Source organism: Cornus florida, unplaced genomic scaffold (assembly GCF_030987335.1).
Source record: "Cornus florida cultivar Cherokee Brave unplaced genomic scaffold, ASM3098733v1 CherokeeBrave_3.0.0_Hap2_Chr11, whole genome shotgun sequence".
Taxonomy (NCBI): domain Eukaryota; kingdom Viridiplantae; phylum Streptophyta; class Magnoliopsida; order Cornales; family Cornaceae; genus Cornus; species Cornus florida.
In genome coordinates, this window is record NW_026775581.1 from 77,890,199 (window position 1) to 77,914,871 (window position 24,673).

Genomic DNA, 24,673 nt, shown 5'->3' on the forward strand with positions numbered 1-24,673 from the left:
CTATGTTCTACCTTTGCTTCCTGGAATTTATTCTATGTTACCATAACTTTCGAGATGTTAATATGAGTTTAATCACTCCTGAACAACCCCAGAACAACCCCTAAATAAATCTGGAATTCTTAAAACCCAACCACAGTAGCCCAGACACACGCAAAAAACCAAAAACTGCAAAACCTTTCGAAGGAGCAGGCTCTAACCAAGTTGGAGCCGCCTCCAAGTCACATTGAGCCGGCTCCAAATTATTTTGGAGCCGCCTCCAACCTTCCCCCCTCCTATTTGCTTCTTCTCTCCAACTGTGTCCTCTCCTGCGACGACCAGTTCATCCATCTTAAATTACAAAGGCTACTACTGGTTTAAGTTATGTCCCAGTGTGATCCAAAGACAGTTTAATACCTTAGTCATTCGCCGACAACAATCAAAACAAGAGTTATGCAACAAGAAGTTAGAACAAATAATTTACCATTCAAGAACCCACCCTGTTCTAAGTGAATCAATCATATGAACCAGAGTACTATTAAAGCTTCCCAGAGTGATATAAACTAATTCAATTCTTTATACATCAGTTTACATGAATTATACATCCAGTTACACGAATTAATTTATGAGTTTCTTAAATGAAGATTATATAACAAGCAGTAACTCCTGGCTACGTTTAGTTTAAAAATAACAAAGATATGCAACCCAGTTTACTTTTAATCCTTATACATTCCTGGAATTGCGTTAGATATGCAAAGAACACAAGCCAAAGGGAGAGAGTTAGGAATAGAACTTGCCTTTGAGGTTTGGGTTCAAAACCTCTGCGTCATCTTCCTAAATTCTCCGGTGACTCCTACTGTCCTCGACTCCTCTGTTTCCTCTTTGGTTTAACACACGAGCAAACACTCCTTTGCCAAAACCCTAGGTTTCCTCTCTGTTTTCCTCTTAAACCTCTCTCTGTTTTTCTCTGCCTCTAGTACGTGTATAGGGTTCTAAAACACTTGGCAGATTATATATGTATATATATAGGCTTATAAAACTCAACCCTAATTCTAATTGTAATACAAGAATGCAATCGACAAAATAATTAATTCTATACTAAGTCGGTTGTAAAAAACGTGACTACCCAGAACCAAAACCCTAAATAAACAATTGAAACAAATAAAACTAATTTAATTAAATAACTTATTAATCAACCAATTAAATTAAAACAAATAAACAATTAATTTAAATAAATTTAAATCAATTAAATAATTACAGCAAAACAAATCCACAATTAAAGCAAACCAAATAAACCATTTCAATTAAACACTTAATCAATTAAGCAACAAAACACAAAAGTCACATAATTAAATAAAAATGCAATAAAAATTAAAATTAAATTCCCATTTTATCCTTTTGATAACTAGGGGTATGACATATCTCGACCCTTGGCCTCCACAAGCAGAATCCCACTCGTGGATGAACCAACTGAGAGTGAGGATACGACTACTTCTGAAGATGATGGCGAACAGCCTCTCGTTGGAGAGCATGGCTCGATGGCTGCAGCCTTTGGGCCAGGGCAAGGGGGGTCGCACAGGCTTCACCGGGTGCGAGATGGTGGAATTGACGCTATTGTCCATGATATAAGCTGAGGCGAGGTACTAGCTTCTGACAGTGAATTTTCAAGTTTACCTACTTTTGATTTTATGAAAGCCTTAGGTGAGAGTGCCCTGTATTGTTATGGTCAGGAAGACACTTCAACGAGGGTGAGAGAGGAAGAAATGGAAAAGCTAGCACTAGATGTTTCACCTCTCATCACCATTCGAGACGTACCAGTGCGCACGCATGCCGCTAAGGTGGCAGAAATGATGCGAGGGTATGTAAGTGCTAAAGCGCCACCTCAAGCTAGCCTTGACATTGCCGCGGACACAGTACTTCCCAAGAGGGGGAGGATAGGTCTCAAGACGATGCTTAAGTGAGGGCTGAAAATTGGTCAGAATCCCTAAACCCTGAGGTGACAAATTGCTCAAGCGAGGCTGCAACTGGGTCACCCAGGGACGAAAATGCAGAGATGGCCCAGCGAGATAATACAGATACGATTTCGAGCTCGCCCATGGAGATGCGAAAACCCTCACAACCGAGAGAGGAACATATGGGAGAGCACGCTTGCTCCGAAAGGGGCTAGGCCTCTCTGGTAAGCGAGGAGACGTTGCAAGAGGAGATGGTTCAATCTTCTCCTTTGATGGAGTTGCACCCTTCACCAGTCCTCCCGATGCCACAAACGGAGACCACTGTGGTGATTGCCACGGCTACCCCAGCGAGGCAGCCCACAGTTCCCACAGTTGAGCAAACTACAGCAGAACAGACTCCTTGCCCCCTTGGCGAGCCAACCTTGGGGGTTGAGCAATTTGCTGTGAGTGGTGCGGGGCCACAAGCTGCTAGTGCGGAGGCGGAGTGGATGGGTATGCCATTCCCTCGTGCCTATGTACAACTCCTCGAGGCGGCCCTTGCATATCATCCTGAGGTGTCGCAAGTTCTATCATCGCGCCATGCATATGTGCGGCAATCAATGTACCTATGCTTTGGCAAAATTTTGGAGGTTTTTGTAGAAATCGAGCAGGGCGCGACCAATGAAAACCTCATCAAGGATGCTACACTCCTATTGGATGATGTTCAGAGGCTCAAAGTTTTGATTTCATGGCTGCGAAAATGATTATTTATGGCTGAGAAGTGTTTGTAGTAGCGACTGCTCGCTCCACGCCTTCAAGAAGTACGAGCCCGTATTGATAGATTGGGGGGGGGGGGGGGGGGAGCTCGCACAAGAGTGAGAAAGCTTGGCAGTATTGACAACGTACTCGCAAGAGCTCGATGATGATTACTCGCTGCTGTCGTCATATGTGGATTAGACTTATAGGTTGCTCTTTTGATTATTGATGTAAACATGAGTCAAGGACTCCACAATTGTAATCGAACAACCTTGAATGAAAAATTTGTGATTATTCCACTTTTTTTTTTTTTTTTTTTTTTTTGAACTTGAGTCATGCACCAAATTGAATAAAACCAGTAACTTTCATTCAGGATAGCCAAGTTTAACAGTATGGCTTGAGCTAGACATTATTAATGGGGCTATGATCAGAGCCCTCGAGTATGCAATATCCACTATCGCTAGAGGTTTTGAAGATATAGGGGCCCTCCCAATTAGGTGAGAACTTGGGAGCTGAGAGACTGCGCATTATATGTCGAGCAGCTTTAAGAACGAGCTGGCCTGGCCTGAACTGTTGAGGTTGGACATGCTTGTTATATGCTCACGCAATGTTGTGCTGGTACTGCTGAAGGTGTTGCAGGGCTGCCTCGCGCCGCTCATCAAGGGCTTCTAGCTCATTATCTCGAGACATAGGAACCCTGCTTCGCGAGGCGAGCTGCGCCACAGGGACTACAATATCAATGGGCAAAACAGCCTCCGTTCCATAGACAAGAGAAAACGGAGTTTGACCGGTGGAGCATTTGGTGGAAGTGCGATAAGCCCAGAGTGCTAGAGGCAATTGCTCTACCTATGTGCTAAGTTTTTCTTCGAGCGTTCGATTTAAGATTCAAATGAGATTCTTGTTTGAAGCCTCTGCTTGACCATTACCTTGCGGGTAATATGGTGAGGAACGCTTGTGCTGAACATTGTACTGCCTAAGCAATCGCTTGACTCTATGATTAATGAAAGGAGTACCATTATCAATGAGAAGGCATTGAGGGATTCTGAAACGGCAAATGATTCTCTTGTATAAAAGCCGCGACGGCCCCACCGGTGGCATGCTTGAGGGGGATCGCCTCAATCTATTTAGTAAAGTACTCTGTTGCAACAAGAATCCGCATGTGACCTCGCACCGGTGGATGGATTGGCCCAATAAGGTCCAGCCCCCATGTGTGAAATGGCCAAGGGACTTCAATAGGGATGGAGGGGTGTAGCCGGCGTATGGATCTGATGATGATGATGTTGACAAGGTCGACACTTTTGTACATGAGACTTGGCATCGCGCTACATAGTAGGCCAATAAATTCCCTTTTGTAACAAATACGCTAAAAGCTTGCGTGAGCCTTGATGTTCCAACTGGTGAGCCTCCTTGAGAGCTTCCATGGCGTCATTGTGAGACAAACATCACAGATACGTACCATTGAGGGTTTGACGAAAGAGTTCACCCTCCCGAATCTCGAATCGCGTGGACTTCCTCTTTAGCTTTGTAGCAGCCTGTTTATCGTCTGGAAGGGTACCATGCGCAAGAAAATTAATGAACGGGCGACGCCAATCAACCATCTCGAGAATATAAGATTCGGTTTCATCTATTACAGCCTGACATCGCGGGCAGGTGCGCTGCAAGGTATTGGCCTGAGCTGCCATATCTAGCCAAAAATAACCCTGACGTTGGAGTCGTTGGTACAACGCCAAAAGTGTAGCACAGTGCTGAACATCTGGCTAACGTTCCACATGGCAGGCGAAAGTAGAGCAGTCCCTGTAAGAGCTGGAATGATTTCAATTATGTAAGAGGTATTGACCCTGTCCGCTGTTTGAGCTGACTAATGATTGGGGCGTGCCAATCATTATCGGGAATAGTTTGGGCCATGAAAAACTCAGTAATGGTAGCTGGACCAATGCGTTTTGTGATGCGGATCTTAGTCATGTCATCTGTAATGGTCAGCTTTGAAGCTAACGTTGCGAGTGCATCTGGGTACCTGTTATTGGAACGAGGTACATGCAAGAAACGAACAAAGAAGAATCTAGCGAGGAGCTTTTGAATAATGGCACGATAAGATGCGAGTGAAGGCTCGCGTATAGCATATTCATCCGTTACCTGTTTAACAACCAACTTGGAATCCCCGCACACGCATAATTGCGAGATGCCTTTATTGAGGGCTGCGAGGAGGCCAAGAATGAGTGCTTCATACTCAGCTTCATTGTTAGAACAACGAAAGGCCAGTTTGAAAGCCGCAGTGACCTGCTGAGTTGGCGAGGTGAGAACAATGCCTGCCTTTCCACCCGTGCTAGTGGAAGACCCATCAAAAGCTAGTTTCCATCTGCCATTACTGTCTTCAATGGCAGCCACCTGGAGTTCGTCAAGGGGTAATGCTTCGTCGAAGGGTTCATGCCTCTGCTCGGGGAACTGCGCAAGTAAATCTGCTAAGGCTTGGCCCTTAATACCCTGCGGTGCAAAACAGGTAATGTCGAACTCCGAGAGAGCTAAAAGCCATCGCGATGCTTTCCCTGAGATGATTGGCTTAGAGAGGAGGTGTCGATACGGGTCGCACTTTGTGATCAAATGGACGCGATGAGCTATGAAGTAATGTCTAAACTTCTGTGCAGTGAAAACAAAGGCGAGGCAGTGACGCTCGATGGCTGAATAGCGAGCCTCAGCCTTGCGTACAAGGCGACTGAGATAATAGACTGGTCATTCTTGCCCATCGACTGTTTGCGCGAGAAGGGCCCCAATAGACTTGTCAGTTGAAGTGAGATAGAGAAGTAAAGGTTGCTCCCTAATAGGTGGGTGCATGGTGGTCAAGGAGGCAAGAATGGCCTTAATCTTCTCAAAGGCTACTTAATGAGCCGCTGTCTAAAGGAATTTGGCATTGCCTTTGATCAAAGTGCTAAAAGGATAAGAGACTTCAGCGAGAGCTGGTATGAACCTACGCAAATACAAAACTTTGCCCAAAAAACTTTGAGCTGTTTGAAGGAACAAGGGAGGGGCATATCTGTAATTGCACGATCTTTGGTGGGGTCGAGGTCGATCCCCTGGCAATGCACCGAAAAGCCCAAAAAATTACCGCGACGTACCCCAAACGCGCACTTAAGGGGATTCATGCGTAGATTGTATATACGGTATTGCTCAAAAACGCGATGCAAATCGTGGAGATAATCTTCTCGCCGTTTAGATTTCACTACCAAGTCATCGACATAGTCTTCCACCGTGTGATGCAACATATTGTGAAATATGGCAGTCATGGCTCTTTGATATGTGGCTCCAGCATTCTTTAACCCGAAGGGCATGACAGTGTAGTGGAAATTGCCAAGTGGTATTCGGAACGCAGTCTTGTGGGCATCTCCCTCGGCCATCCGTATCTGATTGTAGCCACTGTACCCATCCATGAAGGAGAAAAGTGAATGCTCGGCCGTTGCATCAACCTGCGTGTCAATGATAGGAAGAGGGAAATCATCCTTCGGGCATGCCTTGTTGAGATCGCGAAAATTGACGCAGATCCGAATTTGTCCGTTCTTCTTCTTCGCAAAAACAATATTTGCCAGCCAAGTTAGATGTAAGATTGGCCTAATAAATCCTGCAAGGAGCAAGTTTTCGACCTCTGTCTTAATCTGAAGCTCGAGCTCAGGTCTATAGACGCGAGGTGCTTGTTTGACAGGGCGCGAGCCTGGGATGGTACTGAGATGATGTGTCACGAGTTGAGGGTCTAGTCCTGACATCTCGCTATAGGTCCATGCTAAGACGTCCGAGAACTCTTTTAAGAGGCAAATAAGGCCATCTCGCAATGATGGGTCCAGTTGCAAGGAGATGAAGGTTATCTGTGGTTCTCGTTCTGCAGGGGCGAGATTGACTTCCTCGAGATCCGGCAGTTGCAGTGGTTCCTCCTCTACACTCGTAGGCTCAACAACTGGGCTCGCCAAGGCGAAACCCGCACATCGTCATAAGTGATAGACATATCGCCCATCCGGCAGCCTCACTCGTTTGCACTCCTATGGGGTAGCGACTTCTGCACCGCGACGAGGAACATACGGCTGTGGAGGGTAAAAGATGCCCTACTGTACCTCCTCCAATTTGGGTAATGGAGTACGAATTATATGCGCCTCCGCTTCTTCATCCTCATCATCCAACTCGTTAAAGAAGAGAGCCTCAGTAAAGTATGCCTCGTGCTTTGCAAAAGGCTTATCAGAGCACGGAACCGTGACAATTTTGTTACCCAAGATGCCCTTGAAACATTGATGGTAGGTAGAAGCCACTATGCCAAAACAGTGCATCCATGCCCTTCCGAGGAGCACATGGTAAGATGTATCAGCCTTGATGGCATGGAATTTGGTGGGAGCTCGAAATCCCAACCGCGAGATCAACATTTACATAGCCGAGAGTCTGGTGGGATTCATTGCCGAAACCATAAACTTCGATGGCCTCTTTGACAAGGCGATCTTGGGGCAAACCAGCTTTCTGAAAGGTAGCCCATAGCATGATGTTGATGGAAAACCCGTTATCCAGAAAAGCACTCCGGAACTCTCTACCATTGAGCTGCGCAGTGACATAGAGTGGATGATTCTGAGGGGTAGAGACCCTTTTGTCAGATTCGGAGAAGGAAATGATCAATGGCGCCTGGTGAAAGGGGGGTTGACTTGACGAAGTGGCTACGCAACATTCTTCCTCACCGTATTGCATTTGAACCTTGGATTGCGTGGGATTGGTTTCTTCCAACTCATCATAGTACGTGACCACAGCCACACCGCGATGACGAGGGTATGGGTTGCGCTGCACATCCTTTGGCTCGGTCAACTCGAGGTCACCTCTTTCGAGTCGTTGATGAAAAATTCACCTCAGAGTCTTGCAGGCCCTTGTTGGATGTGTAGTGGCTTGGTGGAAGATACAGAAATTTGGACTCGCACGATCCTGCGCGGTTGGCTCTTTGTGAGGAACAGGTAGCACGACTACACCATGCTTGACCTACTGTTCGAGAGTACTAGTGACTTCTTCCATGATACCGGGAATGGGGGAGGGTCATTTGTTTGCTTAGCTCGAGATCCCTTGGTTCTAACATCTGTCTCGCGACGTTTTTTCGCTCTGTCATTGCGAGGAGCAACCGACGTGTCTTTACGAGTGACTTGTCCAGCAACCTCTGCCCTGGAAGGTGCGAGATCTTTACAAATGTTCCGTACAGCTGTGGTGAGATCACTGAAGCTGTTGAGACCCAGATTAACCAAGTGTCTCCTGTAAGTCTTAGTCATGCCTTGTATACAAATATCAACCAGTTCCCTTTCACTGCTACCCTCGAAGCATTCCCTCATACGGGTCTGGAAGCCAGAAATGAACTTGAGGGGCTCCTCATTGGACTCTTGCGTTTCTTTAGTGAGGGAGAGAGTGGTGACCCTTTCAATGGCTTGTCCAAACTTGTCGTGGAACTTCTGGGAGAGTTGTTGCCAAGTGGTGATCGAGTCTGGCTCGAGACTTTGAAACCATCTGTACGCTAGCCCGATGAAAGAGTTGGAGAATTCTCGAAGGTGTAAGATTTCGTCATGGCTATGTTGGCCTAGAGATTCAACGAATCTTTACAAGTGCTCATCAGCATCCCCTTTGACGCCGTCATATTTAAGAAATTTTGGGATGATGTACCCCTGCGGGTACAGCGTTTGAGCCAGGCTTTTTGGGTACGGAGGCTCCGTACGCAAAACTAACGCACGTGCAGCCGATGGGGCATGCTTTATGAAAAAATCACGTAGTATGGACTCAGTGACATATTCCGGGGAAGGTTTAGCCGGTGGAACCGCTTGAACTGGGGTGGGCTTTGGGGCTGCTTGGGCTTGCGTCGGCGGATACCATAGTGGTGGCACGTGAGTAGATGAACTACCCGGCTGATTATGCTCAGGAAGGGCCACTCTAGTGGGAGAAATAGTTCTGGCTCGTGCACTCTACATGATCAAGGCTTCCAACCTATCAAGGCAGTCGTTGAGATCACGGTTAGACTGCAACAACTCCTCATGAACGGAAAAGGCTGCTGAGCTTTCCGGCATTGTGATATATGGTGCATGAACATTGGAAGCATGTGACGGTGCTTGGGAGTGAAGAGAAACGTCACCATCTCCTCTAACAGAGGGTTCCGAATGGTGAGTTAGCATATCCTGTGATTCAATCTGCTTGTACTGATATCCCCAGCGGAGTCGCCAAAATCTAGGGGTTTTTTTTTTGTGCTAGGTAATAAAACAGCAATAAAATAGAAATATCAGGAATACGAATACGAAGGAAAACAGAGAAAATGCTTAGTGTAGGAAGAGGAGAAGAACACTAACTATCAAGATCAAGATGGTGGTAGGGTAAATATATAGTATTTCATGACAGCTTTTCTTCCTTTTGGGAGGTTGGTTTTTTCTTCATAGGACAGTGCCATTTATAGATCCAGATTCCATTGGTTATTATCCAATGGTCCCTTCTATGCATGGTTTTTCGCATGCATCACCCTCAATCCAGATTACATGAGTAATCCTGATGATTTAGGGGTCTGAAGGGGTATTAAATGTTGCCATGTCACTTCTCCCATAATCAGGGGTATTAAATGTTGCTTGGTCATCGGTTGGTCAAGCTTGACATAGCATTAATTGTGATTTTAAGGTTTGCTGTCACGACGTGTATAATCCCATCATCTTGTTAATTAGGCCTTGCCGAGAGCGAAGGCACCTCTTGACTTCTCATCCACCAATCCAAGATCCTCCTAAGTTTCCCAAACATGGATTCCTATAACATGAAGATCCTACCCTCATCTCATGCTAAAGAGCTCCGATCTTTTAAAATAGCATCGTCTGGCATAACACCAGGATTCGGGATATTCGAGAGTCAGTCTCTCGAGACTTGATGGGCCTGGTGTGGCGCCAGGACCTGGAATGCTCAAAGATCAGTTTCTCGAGGCTTATTGGGCTTGGAGCAATGCCAGGGTTTAGAGTGCTCGAGATTTGATCTTTCGAGGCTTGATGGGCCTGAAGCAATGCCAGGGCTTAAAGTGCTTGAGATTTGATCTTTCGAGGCTTAAGGGCCTGGAGCGATGCCAGGGCTTAGAGTGCACGAGATTTGATCTTTCGAGGCTTGATGGGCCTGAAGCAATGCCAGGGCTTAAAGTGCTTGAGATTTGATCTTTCGAGACTTAAGGGCCTGGAGCGATGCCAAGGCTTAAAGTGCTCAAATTTGATCTTTTGAGGCTTGAAGGCTTGGAGCGATGCCAGGGCTTAAAGTGCTCGAGATTTGATCTTTCGAGGCTTGAGGGCCTGGGGCGATGCCAGGGCTTAAAGTGCTCGAGATTTGATATTTCGAGGCTTGAGGGCCTGGGGCGATGCCAGCGCTTAAAGTGCTCGAGATTTGATCTTTTGAGGCTTGAGGGCCTGGAGCGATGCCAGGGCTTAGAGTGCTCGAGATTTGATCTTTCGAGGCTTTTGACTTTTCAACTTGCCACAGAGGATTTAACTAGGGTTGTATTGACTTGTCAACGTGCCACATCAGCGTTTGATAAGTGACACCCACAGTGTCAAAAAGTCGATGAATCATATAATCATCTCTTTTTTTAGTGTGATTTCACTTGACCGTTATGGCCATCCATTCAAGACAAATGCTGAATTCACTTTCGTCGATCAACATGGAATGATTTGGTTGTTCATGTCTCATAACTGTGGAATAATCGAAGCCTCTCTGCGGCGGTTTGTAAGCTCGTACTCTCCACCCCAATCAATAGAATCTGGATAGAGCACAACAGAGCGCAACAATAGAAAGCATAAGGCTCAAAGATGTACTCAGATGACAATTATGAAACAAATTACTGATATGGTTAGACAAAGGCTACATACGAGGAAGGTAAAAGACTCTGCTCAAGCCAGAAGAGTACAAATGGATTAGGATCTTCCTTCGGCGTTCATTTGTCCGCCACCGAAGCCACTAGATTGATCCAACGATGGGTAAAATAATCCCATCTTCTCTCAACGGATTATGGTTGTGGTTGCTCAACTGTGTAATGATCCCTATGTACGATTAGGGCATGTTTTGTGGCTGTAAGCTCTGCCTTTGGGTATGGGCTGGATTGGACCTCATAGGTAGACCTTGGGCTTTTTTGGGGCTTCGACCCATCTCTACATTCAGCAATCATATATATAAATACTTTAAATTCCGAATATATCTATATATATACTATTATTAAATGTGCAAAGTGTTTCAGTGTTTCAGTATTTATTTATTAATTGATATAAATTCTATAAAACTCAAAATTACCTAATAAAATTAAATTTAATTCAAATTAACAAAATATAAAAAAGAGTTTAATTCAAATTACAAAGTCCCACATTGGTTTTAAGTAAAAATGATTACATGAAAGCCTCTTATCAAACTATAGAGCTAAAGAAATAATAATCACACCTTCTCGGCCTTTTGGTTAAGATCAAGTGTAGTACTAAATTTTTTTGAGTCGGCTTTTTGGCTAACCTTTCTTGATTTTTTGGCTAAGATTAAATATAGTAGTACTACTTTCTCGGTCTTTGTGCAAAGAGTTTCAGTATTTATTTATTAATTGATATAAATTCTATAAGACTCAAAATTATCTAATAAAATTCAAATTAATTCAAATTCAAAAAATATAAAAGAGTTTAATTCACAATAAAGAGCTCTAATTAATTATTATATCCCACGATATAAATTCTATATCTATATTTATACTATTATTAAATGTGCAAAGCGTTTCAGTATTTCGGTATTTATTTATTAATTGATATAAATTATATAAAACTCAAAATTACCTAATAAAATTAAAATTAATTCAAGTTAACAAAATATAAAAAGTGTTTGATTCAAATTACAAAGTCCCACATTGGTTTTTAAGTAAAAAGGATTACATGAAAACCTTTTATAAAACTATAGAACTAAAGAAATAATAATCACACCTTCTCGACCTTTTGGCTAAGATCAAGTGTAGTACTAAATTTTTTTGGGTTGGCCTTTTGGCTAACCTTTCTTGATCTTTTGGCTAAGATCAAGTGTAGTACTACTTTCTCGACCTTTGTGCAAAGAGTTTCAGTATTTATTTATTAATTGATATAAATTCTATAAAACTCAAAATTACCTAATAAAATTCAAATTAAATCAAATTTTGCTATTATTAAATGTGCAAAGTGTTTCAGTAATTATTTATTAATTGATATAAATTCTATAAAACACAAAATTACCTAATAAAATTAAAAATAATACAAATTAACAAAATATAAAAAGAGTTTAATTCAAATTACAAAGTCCTACATTGGTTTTAAGTAAAAATGATTACATGAAAGTCTTTTATAAAACTATAGAGTTAAAGAAATAATAATCACACCTTCTTGGCCTTTTGGCTAAGATCAAGTGTAGTAATAAATTTTTTTGGGTTGGCCTTTTGGCTAACCTTTCTTGATCTTTTCACTAAGATCAAGTGTAGTACTACTTTCTCAGCCTTTGTGCAAAGAATTTCAGTATTTATTTATTAACTGATATAAATTCTATAAAACTCAAAATTACCTAATAAAATTCAAACTAATGTAAATTAACAAAATATAAAAGAGTTTAATTCATAATAAAGAGCTCTCATTAATTATTATATCACAAGATATAAATTCTATATCTATATTTATACTATTATTAAATGTGCAAAGTATTTCAGTATTCATTTAATAATTGATATAAATTCTATAAAACTCAAAATTACCTAATAAAATTAAAATGAATTTAAATTAACAAAATACAAATAGAGTTTAATTCAAATTACAAAGTCCCACATTGGTTTTAAGTAAAAATGATTACTTGGAAGCCTCTTATAAAACTATAGAGTTAAAGAAATAATAATCACACTTTCTCGGCCTTTTGGCTAAGATCAAGTGTAGTACTACTTTCTCGGCCTTTGTGCAAAGTGTTTCAGTAGTTATTTATTAATTGATATAAATTCTATAAAACACAAAATTATCTAATAAAATTCAAATTAATTCAAATTAAAAAAATATAAAAGAGTTTAATTCACAATAAGGAGCTCTCATTAATTATTATATCCCACGATATAAATTTTATGAAACTTAAAATTACCTAATAAAATTAAAATTAATTCAAATTAACAAAATATAAAAAGAGTTTAATTCAAATTACAAAGTCCCACATTGGTTTTAAGTAAAAAGGATGACATGAAAGCCTCTTATAGAATTATAGAGCTAAAGAAATAATAATCACATCTTCTCGGCCTTTTGACTAAGATTAAGTGTAGTATTAAATTTTTTTGATTGGCCTTTTGGCTAACCTTTCTTAGTTTTTTGGTTAAGATTAAGTGTAATACTACTTTCTCGGCCTTTGTGCAAAGAGTTTTAGTATTTATTTATTAATTTATATAAATTCTATAAAATTCAAAATTACCTAATAAAATTCAAATTAATTCAAATTAACAAAATCTAAAAGAGTTTAATTCACAAAAAAAGCTCTCATTAATTATTATATCCCACAATATAAATTCTATAAAACTCAAAATTACCTAATAAAATTAAAATTAATTCAAATTAACAAAATAAGTATTTATTTATTAATTGAAATTAATTAAAATTAACAAAATATAAGAGAGAGATTAAGTGTAGTACTACTTTCTCGGCCTTTGTGCAAAGAGTTTCATTATTTATTTATTAATTGATATAAATTCTATAAAACTCAAAATTAATATAATAGAGTTTAATTCACAATAAAGAGCTCTCATTAATTATTATATCCCACGATAAAAATTCTATAAAACTCAAAATTACCTAATAAAATTAAAATTAATTCAAATTAACAAAATAAGTATTTATTTATTAATTGAAATTAATTAAAATTAACAAAATATAAGAGAGAGATTAAGTGTAGTACTACTTTCTCGGCCTTTGTGCAAAGAGTTTCATTATTTATTTATTAATTGATATAAATTCTATAAAACTCAAAATTAATATAAAAGAGTTTAATTCACAATAAAGAGCTCTCATTAATTATTATATCCCACGATAAAAATTCTATAAAACTCAAAATTACCTAATAAAATTAAAATTAATTCAAATTAACAAAATATAAAAAGAGTTTAATTCAAATTACAAAGCCCACATTGGTTTTAAGTAAAAAGTATTACATGAAAACCTTTTATAAAACTATAGAGCTAAAGAAATAATAATCACACATTCTCGGCCTTTTGGCTAAGATCAAATGTACTCTTAAATTCTGCAGTATACAACTACTCACACAAAATATAATAAATTCAAATTATACTATACTACTCACACAAAATATAATAACAGTAATTACCTAATAAAATTCAAATTAACAAATTATATTATACTACTCTCATTAATTATTATATCTCACGATTGCAGCAGAAAAGAATTCAAAACCTAAACCAAACCCAAATGGACCAAATAATTCTTTCCACACTTGACAACAAACATATTTAAATTAAGTACCATATTTGATCTGAACATTTCGGAATAGCTTTAGAGTTACTGTTGAAAATTCAATCTATAATCAATTATGCTTGACCAAATGGTCCATATATTAAATTATTTGTCATTTTTCATATTTTTTATTTAATAAAATCCTTGATGTAAATGAGTCGTGAGTTTATTGCTGTAAGCCACACTAAAAATGATATCTTGGAAAGCAAAATTAATACATCAAACGACATAGATCAACCAATATGCAATAACCAACCAAACGGGAAAAGCAAAATACAACACAACCTCTCCTAATTTGAGAACCCCCAAAGCTCTGAAACTTACCACATACTTCCACGGTAATAAATTACTAAATTATAGTAACAGTAATTACTTAATAAAATTCTAATTAACAAAATATTAAAAGAGTTTAATTCACAATTCAAATTATACAATACTACTCTCATTAATAAAAACCTATTCATAAAAAGAGTTTAATTCACAATAAAGAGTTTAATTATTATATCTCACAATCAATAAAGAGTTTAGTTAAAACTCATATTATACTAAAATTCAAAACATATAATAATTAATTTTTCTAATATAATATTTATTAATTGATACGTAAAATAAAATAATTTTTCTAAAACTCTACCACAATTAACTTTTATTATGAGTTTCTTAATAAAATTAAATCTAATTAGACAATTATATATTTAAAGAAAATAAAAAAATTTCTATAAAACTCTATCACAAATTACCTATTATATTTTCAATAAAACTCTATTACACTAGATAAAGATATATTTAAAGAGTTTCTATAAAACTCCAACATGAATTACCTATTTATCTATTTATTGTGAGTTTTTTAATAAAAGAAAATCTAATTCGACAAGTATTATTAATGTAAAAAATTATTTATTAATTGATATAAAAAGAGGTTCAAAAGAGTTTTTATAAAATTCTAACACAAATTACCTATTTATCTATTTATTATGAGTTTTTTTAATAAAAGTAAATCTAATTAGAGAAGAATTATTAAAATAAAAAATATTTATTAATTAATATAAAAAGAATTTTTAAAAGAGTTTATATTAAACTCTAACACAAATGACTTATTTATTTATTTATTATAAGTTTTTTAATAAAAGAAAATCTAATTAGGCAAGAATTATTAATATAAAAAAGAATTTTGAATTAATATAAAAAATAAAATAATTTTCCTAAAACTCTATCACAAATTACCTTTTATTATTAGTTTTTTTTAAAATAAAAGCTAATCTAATTGGACAAAAATTATTAAAATATAAAAATATTTATTAATTCATATAAAAGGAAAAACTACATATAGGTAGACTTAGGAGTTTTAAATAACAAAATGATCTATTTTAAAAGTTCATTTTTCAATTTGATTGAATTAAACAAAACAATTACAAATATTATTGTTAAGGTTTAAAATACTCTCCAAACTCTTATTCTAAAATACTAAAATATCTTTCTTAAAATTATATAATTCTAAAATATCAAAATAGGTATTGGAACTCCTTTGTAAGACTGTGCAAGTAAAGAAAATTGAGGGAAAATCATAGAATGAGTTGCATTCTCTCCCTCTTGCATGGATGCAACAGCCTGAAAATGTTGCAGAGAATCCATACCTAGCCTAGTCGGTCATTGTTAAGGGTATGAGATCTAAACATAGGTTGAAGCTTTTTGAGACAATTCCAATGGATGAAGACCTCATTTCTCATCAAAGGAGGCATAAATACTCGAGAGAAACCAATGAGTAGCATTACCAGAATATTCAATACGACATGTAATATGAAAATCCGAGCTATCAACGATTGAAATTTCTGTCATATATTTTTCATGACAAAAGAAAAGAGGAAGATGTTTGAGACCAGAAGGATTGACTCCTTTGATGTCAAAAAACCTAGGCAAATTTTTGATCAGTTAGTTAAATAAAGAACGAATATATAAGCCAAATGTGTCTTTGCTTAAGTGAGCAAGAAACACAGAGCAATATATATTCGTGTGTGCATAAAGAAGTCGGGGGAGGAGCTAGGAATTTTAGTTTGGGGGGCCGAACTTGTACCATTTAATTAAATTTTATTTTAAAAATAAATTGTAATATAATTTTGCGTATAGTATATATTCATAATAAATATACCTCAAGAAATTTTAAAAATGAAAAAAAATGCAACCTTAATAAATAGAAAAAAAAAATTGATATGAGAAAGAAATATATAGAGGAGCAAACGATAATTTTTAAGTAAAAACTAAAGAGATAAAAAGAGAGCATTGTTAAATAATCAAATTTTCTTCGACAATTATTTAATAATTCAAAAAGTCATTTTTGAAAAACCTTTTGAGTATTTTGATTTTTCTTTTGAAAAAATAAATCATTATTATCTTCATGAAAGATTCTGAAAAATAATAACTTTAACTAAATAAAATTACACAAGTTTTATAACTTTAGTAACTTATATAAAAAATTAATGGTCATACAAATTTTCATTTAGCGAGTAACAATTAGAAATATTAATATATATGATATCATTGTTGTTGTTGACGTTTTGCCATTTAGGTCTCACAACATTTTAGTTTCTCCTCCTTTCTAATGAACCCAAAACTCGCAAATGGTGATTAGTATATAATTTTAGATATTTTAATTGTAAAAATCGTAAGACTAAAATGTGTGACAAAAAGAAAAAAAACAAGTGACTGCATTTATATTAAAAATGAGGAGACATCCATATTTTTTTTCTCTTTTAAATTTTTAAGTTTGGTACTCAATATCAATGTTGCAGCGAATGTGATGATTATTCATTCACTTATAGTGTGGAATGTGGTTACAATGACAAGTAATGTACTGATCTTGAACATGGAGAGCTTTCAATATTCTATGTTAATTGAGGAAGCCTGATTTTCATTCCTGCATTTCATGTCTTCCTTGAGTTTTTTTCTTCAATTTATTAACCTCCTTCCCTTTGTATGTTATACCTACCACTATCAGGTTGTGCCTTTTTTTTGGGTCATTTCACAAAACTATATTTTTTTAAATAATTGTTAAAATATCTTAGTAAATATATTTTAGTCAAACTCTACCTTAAATAATATGAGTTAGACTCCAAAAGTCTAAACCTTGGGAAAGAAAAAGTCAAATTTGAACTTTGTCTATTAAAATAATGTTGCCTTATTGTTCTAAAGTTATTTTAAATAATAAGTAACACATTAAAGGTTTTTTTTTTTTGGCAATTGTTTCTCTTTATGTCTTCACCATGTACTTCTTAGAATCTGAAGCACTTTACCATTTTTTTTTCTTTCTTGTCCCCTTCCTTCCATTAAAGGACATCTATAATCATAGTTTGTTGTTTACATTTGGTCACACATGAATGATTATTCCATTAAATTTTTTTTTTTTTTTTTGGAAAGGTAAATGTAAATTGTATATAATTAATTAATGATAACACAAAGCCTGAGGAAGGCTAATAGTGTAACCCGTACATTACAAGGACTAGCCCTGGTCCAATTACAGCCCATCAAACTAATACTACTCAGGCCCAAGTACAGCCCCAAAGACAAAAGTCACAACTATTGACAGTTAACACAATCGAAACATATTCTCCAGAATTTTTAAACTATATTGATATTGATTATATGAGTTTGGATCTTAAAAGTCCATTCACTTTTTTCAGAAATGTTTAAAATTTATTAAAAAAATAAAAAAATAACTAAGCATATTAATCAGATGAATGAATTTTGTGTGATTACTATAAAAGAATCTCTGTTGTACCTCTTTGTTGTACTAGTTGATATTGTGACAATAACTGCTCTTCCCATACAACTTTAAGATATTCATGAATCAGCTACAAAGGTTTCAAACTATTGGACTTGCTTATATTCCCATTTGATTGAGTTGTATGTATGTAGAAAAAATTGTGGTGGTGTTGGATAGACACTTCGAAAAATAGGTCGGACAATCGGACACATGTCTGACACAATTAGAAACATGTGTCCAATACAATTAAAATCATTTACATTTTTTAATGATAATTTTTTTTCCAGGAACACTACCAACACACATTTTGGAATATGGCGGTATCAATTTGTAAATATTTTTGTTAAAACCACGGGGATTAACCTATTGGGGTAAAAATATAAAAATAAAATTGAGCTTGAAAGAGGGACAACATAAACATATTTACATCCCAGATTGTTCTTTTGCCATATTCTCACTTCTTATTGAGACATATTTATTTGTTTTTGATGTATCCATTGCATTGGTATCCTATTTTTTAAAATTTATTATATTGTCTGAATCATGTTATATTTATATTCATGTCCCTATTTTCTAAATTGTAATAAATTAGGCAACCACGGCAACATTAAGTCAAACCCTAAACTATAAAATTATTCGTTTAAGGTAGAACCTCTTACACACTAATGAGAGACAATAATAACATGGCAAATGTCTCTTTATTTTAAAAAAACTATAACATATAAGATTTTATTTTAAAAATCTTATTTAAAATTTAAAATTTAAAATATATACGTGTGGGTAGAACTTACTTCCCACCAATATTGAAGCAAAGCTTTAAAAAAGAATGTTAATTAGCCTTTGCTGAGTGTGATTTCTGGACAAGAAAGTTTCAAAAATATATTAGACCAAATGAATTTACTACCGTCAATCTAGATTGATGATGATCATCCACTTCGCTAGCAAATTTACGGTCCTGATTGTGCCTGTCACTCTAATAACAAACCTTTTATAATGCTTTTAATATCATGGGCAAAACCCTAAAATATATATGGACAGAGGGCCAAGACAGTAAAAGTACAGTAGATAAACCTCCCCCAATTTTGGAAACGATTTAGGGTTTTATGGAATCTCCCTGTCTCTCTTCCTGATTCTCATTCTTATTATATATTTAGGGCTCCTCCTCCCCTTCTTTCCCTAAATTTTGTTTCTCTCTCTAGGTTTTTTTTGTTGGTGGGATGGAGATGGAGGGCTTGTCCTGTGATGCTGTTCTCTTGGATAGATTTGTGTGCACTGTCATAGAAGCTGTCGTGGTTGAGACCGCCATTGTTGCTGCTAAATCTCTGGCTTGCTTTCTCTTCATGGTATAACACACATTCTCTCTCTTGGTTGCAATTTTTATGCTGCGAGTTCAGTAATTAGGGTTCATCATGTATTGTGTATTTCTTTTTATCGAAATTTTGCTATGCTTACCTGGTTCTCTGCTTCCTATCTTACATAGGGTTTCTTTTCGATTTATTCCTTGGAGTATTACTGTATTATTGCTGTCATAGCGTGTGTGTGTGCATATTTAATTAAAGAATAAGGGGATTTCTGTATATATGCATTGTGATATCGAGATTTTTCATTCTCTTCTAAAAATATTTTCATCTTTTAACACTTTGTTGACTGAGGCTATGGCCTTAAATAGAGCTGAATGGATACACAGGATTCATGTAGCCGACCCCAAGTAGTTGGGGAAAAGGCTTGATTTTTGTTGTTGTTTATCTTGTGTCTTGACAAATTAGATTTTGAGGGAAAAGGTTTCCATGGAGCAGCAAGTTTTTCATATCCCTGCTTAAAGAATTGTTTTTTATCTGCAATATTGCACACAAGATTTTTCTGTTTTTCTCGGGTTATTGAAAGGGACATCTTTATCTTCTTCTTTTTTCTTCCTTTTAATTGTGTTTCAGAGTTGAAAGGACCCTTTTTTAATGCTTAAAAAATGTGTTTATAGTTTACAGTTGTCCTTACTATTTCTTCTTGCTTCTATTGGTGATTTCCCTGTGATAATGATTCTTACACTATATTGGCATCACCTATATTGCCATGGTAATGTAGAATCTCTGGTTAGCAACTCCTTAAGAATGAGTTTCGAAGTATACATATTTATTTCTTTGTTGTGTAGGCCTTGATCCAGATGGTAAAGGGTTGGGGTTGGATCAGGTCATCAGGGTAGTTCTTAGGTTCAAATTTTGCCAAAAAAGGAAGAAAAGGAAAAGAGGTGTAGGTATATATACATGCATTAGGCCGGTGGCTGAAGGCATCTCTGTTGTTCTCCTCTCTTCTTCTCTCCCTCTTCCGTTCTCTCGTTTTGTGAAACAGCTATGGTTGAGCTATGGTTATCATTTGAAATTTAGAAAGAAATTATTATTATTATCATTGAAGGGATTTTGATGGCCAAACAGTATGCATGTGTAATTATATTACTTATGCCCCAATAAAAAGATTACCTTTTAGGGTCGACATATCTTATACGGACAACCAATAATGACAGAATAATGTGATGACAAAGCAATGTGTACGTGCATGCTACATGTCCTTGTTTATTGCTTCTATTACCCCTAGCCCCCGGTTGTCAAAATGGTAAGGGTTGGACCAATGAGATCACTCTACCCGTCTTATTCCATTGTTACACTGCACAATTGAGCTTATATCAACATGCATTCTTATCTTTATAGTTGATGACTAGATGTTGACCTTTTCCTTTTATATATATTCATAAAGTTTAGTGAAGATTAGTTTAAATTTGTGATTTGCAGAAAATTTGATTATTCTTCATAATATCTGAAATTTGAGTTATATCTTATTATCATTCAAGAGAAAGGAGCTTATTTCATTAAGGAAGTAGTAAATTTACTTGGTATACATGTATAAAATTAATAATGAATTTTTTGAGTCAATTCTGTTAAGTCACTCTTCTCGTGAAGTTTCTCTCCCTCTATCTCTCTCTCCACTTCCCCAGGTGAATAAAAATTCTATGGATTTATTTTGATCAGTGATTTAGGATAATTAATTGTATTTCTTTGTTGTATAAACATACTGGGTATCTGTCCAAAGTATAGGCATGTTGGGGGCATATCACAAATTTATATAGAACATTGGTACTTGGAACAGTTTGTGGCATTAATGTGTCATAGCTACAACCTACAAATCACTAAATGTAATGGTAGCCTACTTAAGTTGGATATGCAAGGGGTTATCTTTTTTGGAAGAGTTTTTACGGAAAACTTGACTTCTTAATTATAATTGTTTTATTGAGGATCTCTCTCGCGTTCTCTCTACTGTCCAATTCAAGGTTGAACCATATTATGTATATATATATTTTTGTTTGTGTCAGTAGTGAAGCAATTCCTAAACTGTGAGCGCTTAAATACTGAACAAATATGGTAGATGGTAATATCATTTGCTGTATTAAGACGAAGGGTTTTTGTTTCTTGGGTGTCCTTCCCTTTTTGGCCTCGCACTTGTCATGCAATGAATTTTTACCTGAATTTTGGCCCAATTACAGCTCATTGAAGTTGAGGTACTCATCCTTGTAAAATTTCTATTACCGTGCAATAAAATGAGTTTAATGGCATGGGATTGATTGGATGTGTAGATTCTGGTGGTCATTTCCTAGTGTTGCTTTGTGGGTATTTCCTTTTTTATCAGTATCTGTTGCAGACATTTGTATAATCTTTACCAAGTCATCCATTGGCTGCAAAATATGCACGGAGTGTCAAAATTATTCTGATGCCTATTGGTGACTCCATGTGAATCTGTAATAAAATATTATCCGTCTGTATGGAAGTATGCCTTGAGATGAGTACTTTTATTCGTCACCTTTTGATCTTTATCTGCTGTATCTTTAATCAATGTGTATGGTTTGTTTCAGATGGGAAATTTCCCAATTGGTATCAATGTCCCAAGGGAACCCGGAGCAATTAAAAGGTTTGACATGATATCATTTGATGTGCTTTGATTCCGTCGTCATTGCTTCAAATCTAACTGAAAATCCGATCGTTTTACAGGATTTCATTAGCTGAAATTAGCATAGACAGGCAGCCTGACCCAGAAAACGAAGATGGCAGCGAAACTGAGGATGATGGCGAGGATGATGATGATGATGATGATGGTGATGTTGGTGATGAGGAGGATGAGTCGTCTGGTGAAGAGGGAAATGATGGTGGTGAAGGGGATCCTGCAGATGAGCATGCGGCCAATGGTGATGGTGGAAGTGAGGACGACGACGATGACGATGACGATGATGACGACGACGGTGATGAAGATGAAGATGAGGATGAAGAGGAAGAAGAGGAAGAAGAAGAGGAGGAGGAGGAGGAGACGACTCAGCCACCTGCTAAGAAGAGGAAATGAGAGATTTTTTTTTTTCCTGTGTTATATTTTTTCTTTTTGGTGGAGAGATGGTAAATTTGTGTTAGTGCCTAGGAATGAGGGGAGGGTTTTGGTGGAGATGAGGGTAAAATTTCTGTTTGGATAGAGTTGCTGCTATATTATGTTGTGAATGACCCTGTTCAATGTTTCTAATTTTATAGCTCTTTTTAAGCAATTATTTTCATCCCTTAAGATTATTGTGTGATCTTATTTGTACCCTCCAAGATATCAGAATAATTGCTCTTTTATCATTTTATATATATATATTCTCGTTATATTTCTTTTACTTCTAAGCTTTAGATTTTGATTGACCTCGCCAAAGAAATGTCATTATTTACACTAGTTTTTTACATTCTCTCTCAAAAAAGCTGTTGTGTTGAATTTATTGAGTTTAGTTAGTGATATGTGCATGAAGATAACATAATCAATTCACAAATATTTGGTTGGATTGGAAATTTGTATTTATTTTTATATATTTGAGAATTGTTATAATAACTCCAAAAAAAGCAAATTTTAAAATATATATATATATATATATATATATATATATATATATATATCCCCTTTTAATGCTATGTTAAGATTTTAACATGATATCGGAAATGGACTAGTGCTATTAGATACCACCACTCAATTATATCTCGTCACCTCTTGGTTGTGGGAATGCACTCACTATAAAGGGATCCAATTTTGAAATTGGCGTTCTCACATACTATTTTTTTAAAAAATAACTACTCATATTTTGAAATTGGCATTCTCACACTTTGACAATATGAGTATTTTTAAATTTATGAGAAGGCTGAGAGTACTCGATAGATATTGAATTCATTGACCAATTTATTCCAAGAACTAGTGTGTTCTTGGGGGGCATAGCACAGAGTACCGACCATCCTTAAGTAAGACCGTCAAATGCAGGACAGCAGAAGAGGTGCGTTTGATGCTTATTAAGACAACACCTGGTCTTCAATCCGGGCGCATTACACAAAATTCCGGACCCCAAAGGGATTAAAGCAGAAGGAGAATCCCAAGCATAGTTGAAGGTGACCGACATGGAAGGTCCCAATGTGTTGCCAAGGTTCAAGAGGCAGTGACCATCGGGCTTCCTCATAAGGACTGAAGGGTCCACATCTTCAACGGTCTGAAATTGCTTGCAATCCAATTCTATACCCGACTGAGGACAGATGCAGTTATTGATCACTGTCACTCTCCATTCTGGTTTGCCTTGTACTTCTCTCCCGGTCGGGACTGTACCTACTATGATATCGCTCCAGTCACATTCGCAAACTCCTGTAATTTATTACACCAAAAAAATGAATATGCTTTGTGTGTGTGTGTGGAGAGAGAGATCGAAAGTGTTCTTCGTCAAAGTGATTTGGTTAAAAATGGCTTACCTTTGTTAATGAGGTTTAAAAGAAGAATTGCGATGAAAAACTTGAGGATTGCCATTGGCGAAAAATCTCAACAGAGATCTTCTTCTTCTATTGAGAATTTCAGAGACCGAATTTACTTTTGTTGTTTTGTTTTGTTTGTTTTTTTGGTTTCAGTAAATAAGTGAATATATAAACAAAAAATAACTACATAATACGTAGGGCATATACCCCAAGGAAAATGTGATTTTTGAACTAGAAAATCGTCAATTACTTCTACTTACCAAAAAAGAAAAATCATTTAGATTATAATGGTAAAGACTTAAAAGCAAGAATTGACCTTATTCTAATTTCCTTTTATGTAGTATTAATTTGTTTTTCGGAATTTTGGTATGTAAGTTATGTGAAAGATGCTTGGCTGCTGGGTATTATAAGGAAATCAAAATATTTTACGGACCCTTAATCTAGGGGAGCAGAACATACTAAACTTATCAAAACAATTCAAGTTGGTTGGGAGCAGTTTCTAATTTTATGGGGGCACACAGTAAGGCTCCGTTTGTTTAAGCGTATATTTACTTATGTAAAATGATTAACTTGTCTCCTTCTTAATAGACAAAAATAACCTCCAATAAATTCTTCCGCCTCATAAAAACCTCTTTATCTCATTAAAAAACATGGACATCATTGTAATTTAAAAAACTATCACTTTTAGTTTTGTTCAAAAACTCTATCGAATTAAGGGCTTGTTTGGCTGGGCTTCCTGTAACCTCAAAACGGGCTTCTAAGCCCAAAAAGTCCTTTGTCAATAATAAAGAGCGTTGGTAAAATTTGTGAAATGAACTTTTAAAAAGTCTCAGTGGTTTAAAAGCCCGATTGTCCAAAACCAATAAAACATGCTTCCTAATCAACTTCCCACAAGCTACATACTTTTTTAAGTAATAAATATAAAATTCCAATATTATCCATTATTTAATCTATTTCCATTTCTAAATTTCATTGCAA

The 24,673-nt window shown here is 36.4% G+C and overlaps 2 protein-coding genes and 1 pseudogene across 2 annotated transcripts; 2 read left to right on the forward strand and 1 right to left on the reverse strand.

Moving 5' to 3' along the window:
- The first annotated feature begins 12,038 nt into the window (after positions 1 to 12,038).
- Positions 12,039 to 12,149, forward strand: LOC132287237 (U2 spliceosomal RNA; annotated as a pseudogene).
- Positions 12,150 to 18,930: 6,781 nt separating this feature from the next.
- LOC132284998 (uncharacterized) lies at positions 18,931 to 22,590 on the forward strand. Its single transcript, XM_059787154.1, has 3 exons — positions 18,931 to 19,252; positions 21,805 to 21,860; positions 21,941 to 22,590. The coding sequence occupies exons 1-3, from the start codon at positions 19,127 to 19,129 to the stop codon at positions 22,284 to 22,286; spliced, it is 528 nt and encodes a 175-aa protein (XP_059643137.1). The 5' UTR covers positions 18,931 to 19,126; the 3' UTR covers positions 22,287 to 22,590.
- Positions 22,591 to 23,196: 606 nt separating this feature from the next.
- LOC132281346 (uncharacterized protein At1g05835-like) lies at positions 23,197 to 23,750 on the reverse strand. The gene is made up of 2 exons (XM_059783060.1): positions 23,696 to 23,750; positions 23,197 to 23,591 (listed from the first exon to the last, which is right to left on the reverse strand). The coding sequence occupies exons 1-2, from the start codon at positions 23,748 to 23,750 to the stop codon at positions 23,197 to 23,199; spliced, it is 450 nt and encodes a 149-aa protein (XP_059639043.1).
- Between the last annotated feature and the right edge of the window lie 923 nt (positions 23,751 to 24,673).

Bases quoted from the DNA above. Each gene is read 5' to 3' on its own strand.
- LOC132284998 (XM_059787154.1), top strand. From the start codon at position 19,127: ATGGAGATGGAGGGCTTGTCCTGTGATGCTGTTCTCTTGGATAGATTT. The intron at 19,253-21,804 runs GTATAACACACA...GGTTTGTTTCAG, and splicing joins TGGCTTGCTTTCTCTTCATG to ATGGGAAATTTCCCAATTGG. The intron at 21,861-21,940 runs GTTTGACATGAT...ATCGTTTTACAG, and splicing joins GAACCCGGAGCAATTAAAAG to GATTTCATTAGCTGAAATTA.
- LOC132281346 (XM_059783060.1), bottom strand. From the start codon at position 23,750: ATGGCAATCCTCAAGTTTTTCATCGCAATTCTTCTTTTAAACCTCATT. The intron at 23,592-23,695 runs GTAAGCCATTTT...AATAAATTACAG, and splicing joins TTTAAACCTCATTAACAAAG to GAGTTTGCGAATGTGACTGG.